This window comes from Coregonus lavaretus (assembly GCF_964263955.1).
Source record: "Coregonus lavaretus genome assembly, contig: HAP1_SCAFFOLD_465, whole genome shotgun sequence".
NCBI lineage: Eukaryota > Metazoa > Chordata > Actinopteri > Salmoniformes > Salmonidae > Coregonus > Coregonus lavaretus.
Window position 1 is genome coordinate 208,747 of NW_028164548.1, and position 11,210 is coordinate 219,956.

The 11,210-nt window shown below is 44.2% G+C and overlaps 1 protein-coding gene across 1 annotated transcript; it reads right to left on the reverse strand.

Moving 5' to 3' along the window:
- Window positions 1-1,703: 1,703 nt before the first annotated feature.
- Window positions 1,704-8,049, reverse strand: LOC311116931 (uncharacterized protein). Its single transcript, XM_084191947.1, has 5 exons — window positions 7,962-8,049; window positions 7,677-7,802; window positions 7,388-7,520; window positions 7,273-7,302; window positions 1,704-4,776 (listed from the first exon to the last, which is right to left on the reverse strand). The coding sequence occupies exons 1-5, from the start codon at window positions 8,037-8,039 to the stop codon at window positions 4,376-4,378; spliced, it is 768 nt and encodes a 255-aa protein (XP_084048073.1). The 5' UTR covers window positions 8,040-8,049; the 3' UTR covers window positions 1,704-4,375.
- Between the last annotated feature and the right edge of the window lie 3,161 nt (window positions 8,050-11,210).

The following is an 11,210-nucleotide window of genomic DNA, read 5'->3' on the forward strand; positions in this document are numbered from 1 at the left end:
TTTATATTGATAAATCTCACACTTTGCGTGGAAATGATCCCTTGCATGGTTTATGTACAGATTAGCGCCTATGTATGATGTAATGAATAGTAATAATCATCATTATTTTGAAAAACAAGAATAATCTCAAAGTGCATAAAATAAACTAGAAAATAAGAGTTTAACAAACAACACATTAGTATTTTTGGGAGGTTTGTACCAGAATTGTATTTTAGAACACAACAGGACAAAAACAAAACTATGATAAGAGGGGAGAAAAATGTAAAGTAAATAAAACCATACCTGGTTTGTTGTTACTGATGGCCACCATAGATCACTTCCTCATTTACCCTAGCCACACCCCCCAATGGAGATGTCTCATTGTTACAGAGTAAATATCTACATATTATTCTGCTTTATTACTGTTTAATTCACATATCACTTCCCCCCCTGCTGCTCCCCCTATGGGCATTCCCCAACGGACTCTTACCCTGCCCCCACCACCACCCAACAGACTCTTACCCTGCCCCCATCACCACCCAACAGACTCTTACCCTGCCCCCATCACCCAACGGACTCTTACCCTGCCCCCACCAACCAACAGACTCTTACCCTGCCCCCATCACCCCCCAACGGACTCTTACCCTGCCCCCACCACCACCCAACAGACTCTTACCCTGCCCCCACCACCCCCCAACAGACTCTTACCCTGCCCCCACCACCCCCCAACGGACTCTTACCCTGCCCCCACTACCCAACAGACTCTTACCCTGCCCCCACCACCACCCAACAGACTCTTACCCTGCCCCCACCACCCAACAGACTCTTACCCTGCCCCACCACCACCCAACGGACTCTTACCCTGCCCCCACCACCACCCAACAGACTCTTACCCTGCCCCCACCACCACCCAACAGACTCTTACCCTGCCCCCACCACCACCCAACAGACTCTTACCCTGCCCCCACCACCACCCAACAGACTCTTACCCTGCCCCCACCACCCAACATACTCTTACCCTGCCCCCACCACCCAACAGACTCTTACCCTGCCCCCACCACCACCCAACAGACTCTTACCCTGCCCCCACCACCACCCAACAGACTCTTACCCTGCCCCCCCACCACCCAACAGACTCTTACCCTGCCCCCACCACCCAACAGACTCTTACCCTGCCCCCACCACCCAACAGACTCTTACCCTGCCCCCACCACCCAACATACTCTTACCCTGCCCCCCCCCCCACCACCCAACAGACTCTTACCCTGCCATCACCACCCAACAGACTCTTACCCTGCCCCCACCACCCAACAGACTCTTACCCTGCCCCCACCACCACCCAACAGACTCTTACCCTGCCCCCACCACCTAACAGACTCTTACCCAGCCCCCCCACCACCCAACAGACTCTTACCCTGCCCCCACCACCCAACAGACTCTTACCCTGCCCCCACCACCCAACAGACTCTTATCCTGCCCCCACCTGCGCTGTTGGAGCCCAGAGCATAAGATTTTGCTTCCCTCTCCATGTGACTAATAAACTAATCTAATCTAATTAACGATGGGATTTTAAAGTGTTTTCTAAAATTGATTATTATTATAATATTATTATTATTATTAATAGTAGCATCATAAATAATGTTATTTGTATTACTGCTGTTACCATGACAACTGTCTAGTAATCATTACTTTCAATGCTGTTAACAAATGTCAGTGCTATAATATTATTTGTGCTATAAAGGCGGTTGACTTTATTGCTTTTTTCCATATTGTTAAACAACATTCTAAGTCACAATACATTCCTTTTAATTGACATGTACAACATGTATTTGACAGGGATACAGCACATCAATCAACATTTCTGTAAATGTGCCAGATTTAGCTGTAGTCCCTGGGCAGGTAGATACACATAGAAAAATACAACGTTATAAAACATTTAGTAAAACATTGTGTATAGATGGGGGCTGATTGGTCCTTCAGCCTCTCTCAAGTCATTGGTAAAGGGGAGAGAGGTTGAGCAGCTCCTTATGTCTGTCAATGGTCAATGTGCTCTCACTGAGAAAACTGCTGATAGACTGAGGTGGTTGTGTTGATATCCAGCCCCTCTCATTAACCTCTATCAGGCCAACACTGTACAATATATTCATAAAATATATTTCTGTGGTTTTAAGTTGAATGCCAAATTCTCAGAGCCATTTTCCCGGACACATTCACAGTGAGTATGCAAATACAGTAAGTAAATTCCAATAACATCACAATACATGTTTACAATGCGTACAAAATACATGTTTACAATGCGTATACAATACATGCTTACAATGCGTATACAATACATGTTTACAATACGTATACAATACATGTTTACACTGCGTATACAATACATGTTTACAATGCGTATACAATACATGTTTACACTGCATATACAATACATGTTTACAATGCGTATACAATACATGTTTACAATTCGTATACAATACATGTTTACAATGCGTATACAATACATGTTTACAATGCGTATACAATGCATGTTTACAATACGTATACAATACAAGCTTACAATGCGTATAAAATACATGTTTACAATGCGTATACAATGAAATTTAAAATCTAAAGTTTAAAATACACAGACATCAGGTAGGTAGGTGTGTTGGTGTGAGAGAGAGACAGAGTTGTATCAACATGTTCTGCTAGATAGGGGTCCAGCTAGGTACCTAGTGGAGGACTAACTGACCCTCCTGCTAGATAGGGGTCCAGCTAGGTACCTAGTGTAGGACTAACTGACCCTCCTGCTAGATAGGGGTCCAGCTAGGTACCTAGTGGAGGACTAACTGACCCTCCTGCTAGATAGGGGTCCAGCTAGGTACCTAGTGGAGGACTAACTGATCCTCCTGCTAGATAGGGGTCCAGCTAGGTACCTAGTGGAGGACTAACTGATCCTCCTGCTAGATAGGGGTCCAGCTAGGTACCTAGTGGAGGACTAACTGACCCTCCTGCTAGATAGGGGTCCAGCTAGGTACCTAGTGGAGGACTAACTGATCCTCCTGCTAGATAGGGGTCCATACCTAGGTACCTAGTGGAGGACTAACTGACCCTCCTGCTAGATAGGGGTCCAGCTAGGTACCTAGTGGAGGACTAACTGATCTTCCTGCTAGATAGGGGTCCGTACCTAGTGGAGGACTAACTGACCCTCCTGCTAGATAGGGGTCCAGCTAGGTACCTAGTGGAGGACTAACTGACCCTCCTGCTAGATAGGGGTCCAGCTAGGTACCTAGTGGATGACTAACTGACCCTCCTGCAAGATAGGGGTCCAGCTAGGTACATAGTGGAGGACTAACTGACCCTCCTGCTAGATAGGGGTCCAGCTAGGTACCTAGTGGAGGACTAACTGACCCTCCTGCTAGATAGGGGTCCATCTAGGTACCTAGTGGAGGACTAACTGACCCTCCTGCTAGATAGGGGTCCAGCTAGGTACCTAGTGGAGGACTAACTGATCCTCCTGCTAGATAGGGGTCCAGCTAGGTACCTAGTGGAGGACTAACTGATCCTCCTGCTAGATAGGGGTCCAGCTAGGTACCTAGTGGAGGACTAACTGACCCTCCTGCTAGATAGGTGTCCAGCTAGGTACATAGTGGAGGACTAACTGACCCTCCTGCTAGATAGGGGTCCAGCTAGGTACCTAGTGGAGGACTAATTGATCCTCCTGCTAGATAGGGGTCCAGCTAGGTACCTAGTGGAGGACTAACTTACCCTCCTGCTAGATAGGGGTTCAGCTAGGTACCTAGTGGAGGACTAACTGACCCTCCTGCTAGATAGGGGTCCATACCTAGGTACCTAGTGGAGGACTAACTGACCCTCATGCTAGATAGGGGTCCAGCTAGGTACCTAGTGGAGGACTAACTGACCCTCCTGCTAGATAGGGGTCCAGCTAGGTACCTAGTGGATGACTAACTGACCCTCCTGCTAGATAGGGGTCCAGCTAGGTACCTAGTGGATGACTAACTGACCCTCCTGCTAGATAGGGGTCCAGCTAGGTACCTAGTGGAGGACTAACTGACCCTCCTGCTAGATAGGGGTCCAGCTAGGTACCTAGTGGAGGACTAACTGACCCTCCTGCTAGATAGGGGTCCAGCTAGGTACCTAGTGGAGGACTAACTGATCCTCCTGCTAAATAGGGGTCCATACCTAGGTACCTAGTGGAGGACTAACTGATCCTCCTGCTAGATAGGGGTCCAGCTAGGTACCTAGTGGAGGACTAACTGATCCTCCTGCTAGAAGATCCACACCTCCAGGAGGCTGCAGAAGGAGAGGGGCTGTTTGGCTGGACCTTTGGTTCGTTTATTGCTATTATAGTGGTCATGTTTGATTGACATTTTCTGTACATTTTTAGGAGCCTGAATTAAAGCAACAGACAACAAGAACATGTTGAACCACCCTGCCTGTCTATTCTGCCTGGTCTCCCCACACCCAGGGGTTGGCTACAACTGTTGTTCTGAAGCTGTGACCAAAGACAGGGGTCCAGATCCCCAAGAAGGTTGATCATCCTGGAACATGACTCAGTTCCTTTTCTCAACACCATGTCGATGATGTAACGTGCCTTCTCTGCCCTCGCAGCTATCACCTTTACTGATTCCATTTCCTCCTGGTTGATGACTGTGTATTGCAGGAGTCCGTCCAGCAGACCTTCCAGGACAGGTCCTGACACTCGTCTCACAAACTCTGTCCGTACAGAACCCAGCTGCTGCTCTGTAGAACCAGTCAGACTGCTCTCAGCCGGACGCCCTGCCCCCAACACAGCACCTGAGAGAGTCAGGTTATAAAATAACTACATTTGTTCATTCACATTTCAGACATTTAGAAACAGACTTCTTTCAGAGTGACCTACAGTAAAAGTCTTCATTGTATTATTAATCTTTGCATTAAGAACACATTCTGTAACAATAACAACCTGCATCAATGAACACATCACACCACTACTGTTTCATTCATATTTAGGGTCGGTTTTCACAGACGTAGAAAAACAGGCTGGGGCATTCAGAACCAGGCTAATCTACATCACGTCCTGGAGGAGATGTCATTGGGGCATTCAGAACCAGGCTAATCTACATCAAGTCCTGGAGGAGATGTCATTCAGAACCAGGCTAATCTACATCAAGTCCTGGAGGAGATGTCATTGGGGCATTCAGAACCAGGCTAATCTACATCAAGTCCTGGAGGAGATGTCATTGGGGCATTCAGAACCAGGCTAATCTACATCAAGTCCTGGAGGAGATGGCATTCAGAACCAGGCTAATCTACATCAAGTCCTGGAGGAGATGGCATTGGGGCATTCAGAACCAGGCTAATCTACATCAAGCCCTGGAGGAGATGTCATTCAGAACCAGGCTAATCTACATCAAGTCCTGGAGGAGATGTCATTGGGGCATTCAGAACCAGGCAAATCTACATCACGTCCTGGAGGAGATGTCATTGGGGCATTCAGAACCAGGCTAATCTACATCACGTCCTGGAGGAGATGTCATTGGGGCATTCAGAACCAGGCTAATCTACATCAAGTCCTGGAGGAGATGTCATTCAGAACCAGGCTAATCTACATCACGTCCTGGAGGAGATGTCATTGATCTTGAAGACAGCCTTTTATAATCAGGACTAGTCCAACAGTAAACCATGTCGACTGGCCATCAAGCCATTGGTTTGTACAGTGCATTTGGAAAGTATTCAGACCCCTTAACTTTTTCCACATTTTGTTACGTTACAGCCTTATTTTAAAATGGATTAACTACATGTTTTTCCTCATCAATCTACACACAATACCCCATAATGACAAAGCGAAAACAGGTTTTTGTAAATGTTTACAAATGTATTAAAAATAAAAAGACAGAAATACCTTATTTACATAATTATTCAGACCCTTTGCTATGAGACTCGAAATTGAGCTCAGGTGCATCCTGTTTCCATTGATCATCCTTGAGATGTTTCTACAACTTGAATGGAGTCCACCTGTGGTAAATTCAATTGATTGGACATGATTTGGAAAGGCACACACCTGTCTATATAAGGTCCCACAGTTGACAGTGCATGTCAGAGCAAAAACCAAGCAATGAGGTCGAAGGATTATGTCAAGGCCCAGATCTGGGGAAGGGTACCGAAAAAGTTATGCAGCATTGAAGGTCCCCAAGAACACAGTGGCCTCCATCATTCTTAAATGGAAGAAGTTCGGAACCACCAAGACTCTTCCTAGAGCTGGCCGCCCGGACAAACTGAGCAAGCGGGGGAGAAGGGCCTTGGTCAGGAAGGTGACTAAGAACCAGATGGTCACTCTGACAGAGCTACAGAGTTCCTCTGTGGAGATGGGAGAACCTTCCAGAAGGACAACCATCTCTGCAGAACTCCACCAATCAGGCCTTTATGGTAGAGTGGCCAGACGGAAGCCACTCCTCAGTAAAAGGCACATGACAGCCCGCTTGGAGTTTGCCAAAAGGCACCTAAAGGACTCTCAGACCATGAGAAACAAGATTCTCTGGTCTGATGAAACTAAGATTGAACTCTTTGGCCTGAATGCCTAGCGTCACGTCTGGAGGAAACCTGGCACCATCCCTACAGTGAAGCATGGTGGTGGCAGCATCATGCTGTGGGGATGTTTTTCAGCGGCAGGGACTGGGAGACTAGTCAGGATCGAGGGAAAGATGAACTCAGCAAAGTACAGAGAGATCCTTAATGAAAACCTGCTCCAGAGCGCTCAGGACCTCAGACTGGGGCGAAGGTTCACCTTCCAACAGGACAACTACCCTAAGCACATAGACAAGACAACGCAGGAGTGGCTTCGGGACAAGTCTCTGAATGTCCTTGAGTGGCCCAGCCAGAGCCCGGACTTGAACCCGATCGAACATCTCTGGAGAGACCTGAAAATAGCTGTGCAGCGACGCTCCCCATCCAACCTGACAGAGCTTCGAGAAGAATGGGAGAAACTCCCCAAATACAGGTGTGCCAAGCTTGTAGCGTCATACCCAAGAAGACTCAAGGCTGTAATCGCTGCCAAAGGTGCTTCAACAAAGTTCTGAGTAAAGGGTCTGAATACTTATGTAAATGTAATATTTCAGTTTTTTTATATATATACATTTGCAACAATGTCTAAAAACCTGTTTTTGCTTTGTCATTATGGGGTATTTTGTGCAGATTGATGAGGGGAAAAAACGATTTAATCAATTTTATAATAAGGCTGTAACGTAACAAAATGTGGAAAAAGTCAAGGGGTCTGAATACTTTCTGAATGCACTGTAACTCATGTTTACTTACTTGTTGAATGGGTGGCAGTGATGTATTCATCTGAAAGATAAACAAAATGAGGTTATATCACTCTAAATAGCATCTGTTACAAAAGTACAAAGTTATGATTGACATATGCTCCTACCTTGTGATACCACTTCTTTCCATGCAATCCTCTCATCATCACCGAATAACTCCATCTCAATGTCAACCCCTGTCATTTTCAAAACCGCCTTGAAAAAGCTTGGTGTGGAGTCTCTATGTATGAGATGAATCTTCTGGAGAGAGCGAGAGAGAGATTGCTTGCAATGTAAACATATGTTTCCCATGCCAATAAAGCCATTTGAATTGAGAGCCATCGAGCGACAGAGAGCAATGGATAGAAATGTGACTTAAAATGTCAGATTCATGTTCTTAGTCTATTAAAACTGTACCTGTGGATTGATGTAGGTAGAACAGGGAATGTTCAGTCTGAAGAAACTATTCAGTTTGAAGGCCTGCTCTGGTCTTGTGATGAGAACCCTTGAAGACCCTTGAGACTTTTCCTGTTTTTCCACATCCTGCGAAACGAGGCATGAAATACACAGCCAGTCAATGTATAGTCTTATTCAAACATTATTCAGAAAACTAGCAACACACTATTATCTTCATGTTATGAGTGTCAACATAAACCGTACCACTGCTTAGTTAAGGTCACCTCTAAAAGAATGGTACCTCACCTGTATTTGGCTGGGGTTACTGGGGAACAGGTATAGGCGTGGAATTAGTGTTTGCTTTTTCACTGACAGATAGAGCATCAGCTCACAGTGGACATTTACAAACCACAAAATAATATTTATAAATATAACAGAGATAACTGAGAACTTGGGATGGAGAATCTTAGCATGGAATCTGGTGACCTCATGCACTTCCTCAACAGACACTTTTTCATGTTCCTCTACATGAAAAATCTTCATCTCATTCCTCAGGGAAGGGTTGGTCCCTGAACAACACAATAAAAAGGAGACAGAAAGACAAATATTGTATTATTCATCCAACTAAAACACAAAGAATATGCAGTATCAGATCACAGTAAACTCAAACTCCCAGAATATTCATTCATTCATTCAGGAAGTGAAACTCAGTTACATGGAAATGTCTTTCTGAATACTATGTCTATATGGTTTTACCTAAACAGACAAAGTGTGGCAGATGAACTTCCTCCAGTTCACCTAACTCCATAGTGATGTCCAGCAATGGACCACCTTGTCCGTACTGCATGTCTTTCAGAAGTTGACTGTAGGGTTCCCAGTTCCTGAAGTGATACTTCAGAATGACATCTCTCTCACACACCCAGCGGAGCCCAGACACTGTGCACTCATAACGCCCTTTGGGTGTCCTCTGCCTGAGGGCAACAACAAGATATGGTAGAGAGGGTCAATCGTCAAATGGAGAGGTTGGATTAGAAGCCTATTCCCAAAGGTAATGGGGAAATACACTAGCAAGTGGAATGAAATGTTAAAAGTAGTTATTTTACCTGAACATTGTCACTTCCTGGACAGTGGAAGTCAAGGGTTCAATCAGAAGCCAGTGTGTGGAGTCCTGAACAAGGACAAGCATGTCAGTTATACATATGGGGCCAGTTTCCTGGACACAGATTGAGTCTAGTGCTGGACTTAAAGCATGATCAATGGAAGTTTCAATAGAAAGTTTTTTAAGGTCCAAGATTAGGCTTAATCTTTGTCCGGGAAACTGGCCCATTAAATGAACAAAGTAATTTATCTAATGTATTTATTCAATGTTACATGGAATGCTGGTGATTGATCCAATTAAACTGTCTAATGACAAAATATGACAGAAGTTAAAATCCTGCATTCCTACAAGCAGAACACAGGACTGTCTATATCCCAGTATGAATGGTTGGTCAGTACACACCTGGCTTTCAGACTGTGTTTATATTACTAAAGCAGAACACAGGACTGTCTATATCCCAGTATGAATGGTTGGTCAGTACACACCTGGCTTTCAGACTGTGCCTGACTCCTGAAGGTATGTCAAAGTGAGAATTGACATTATGACTTACCTCAACATGGTCACAAGTCTTACAGCTCTGAGGAATCCCTGAAGTCAAAAGTAGTTGTTATTTAAGACGGACAATCTCATGTAATAATGAATTAATAAATATTAAACAGACTTGTAATAAAAATGAATGTAAGTGAGCAACAGTCTCAGAATGTACACTCATTATCATACCATAATCTGACATTAGTGTTATATTAATGAATGTTTGTGGAAGCAGGAAACAACATGGTTCTGGTCCATGTTTTGTAGATGTTGGGGGCCTGATTTCTGGTAGATCCCAGGATGAGAGCTTAAAGGTAGAGTCAGCTAAATGATGTTGTACGAGCAGCACCGCAGATATTGTGATGAGCAAGATGCCTGACTTCTCTCTCACACAGTATCTGCCCAGGTGCACGGGTTCTCTTCACTCTCTTACAGCGTGGTAGCCACGGGACCAAAACAGAGGAGTTTAGCATCGCGCTCCAACGCCCTTAGTTGTTGTAGAAATTGACCCACTATGCTGTTTACTTTGTGCATCTACATCATATTGCTGACTCTACCTTTAAGTTTGTTTTGACCAAATAGATCATGATTGTGTTCCTTGCCTGGGACTCAAGTATAATGAACGCTTTAAAAGTATTTTGATTGAAAAACAATTAAATCAGTTAACACTCACATTTCTCAGGTCCAGGCTTGATACAACACTCTCCACCATGGTCTCTGGTGTTGGGAAAGCAGATGGATAGACTGTGATTAAACTAAAAACAACTTATATTTATATAGCATACATACAGTCTTCATAAGCAATACAAAGGGTGTATAAAGGGTGACAGAACAGCTCCCTATGTAGGGTGCATTGCCAAATGTGACATAACACTATGTCAACTTCCACGAAGTCAATACTGATGGTGACAATACAGGTGACATTGCTTATCTTGATGAAAGCCCCTAGAGACGTGAAGTCACCAGGTATCATTTTAACAGGTTCTGATGCCCTCTTGTGGTTAGAGTGAAACTGACACTACAGTGAGACATAGGAGAGGAAACATCTGTACATCCAACAGAACACATTAAAACACACCACTACTACTAATCTAACTGTCTGTAGGTCCAACAGAACACATTAAAACACACCACTACTACTAATCGAACTGTCTGTAGGTCCAACAGAACACATTAAAACACACCACTACTACTAATCTAACTGTCTGTAGGTCCAACAGAACACATTAAAACACACCACTACTACTAATCTAACTGTCTGTAGGTCCAACAGAACACATTAAAAACCCACCACCACTACTAATCTAACTGTCTGTAGGTCCAACAGAACACATTAAAACACACCACTACTACTAATCTAACTGTCTGTAGGTCCAACAGAACACATTAAAACACACCACTACTACTAATCTAACTGTCTGTAGGTCCAACAGAACACATTAAAACACACCACTACTACTAATCTAACTGTCTGTAGGTCCAACAGAACACATTAAAACACACCACTACTACTAATCTAACTGTCTGTAGGTCCAACAGAACACATTAAAACACACCGCTACTACTAATCTAACTGTCTGTAGGTCCAACAGAACACATTAAAACACACCACTACTACTAATATAACTGTCTGTAGGTCCAACAGAACACATTAAAACACACCACAACCACTATTCTAACTGTCTGTAGGTCCAACAGAACACATTAAAACACACCACCACCACTAATCTAACTGTCTGTAGGTCCAACAGAACACATTAAAACACACCACCACTACTAATCTAACTGTCTGTAGGTCCAACAGAACACATTAAAACACACCACTACTACTAATCTAACTGTCTGTAGGTCCAACAGAACACATTAAAACAAACCACTACTAATAATCTAACTGTCAACACATTAAAACACACCACTACTAATCT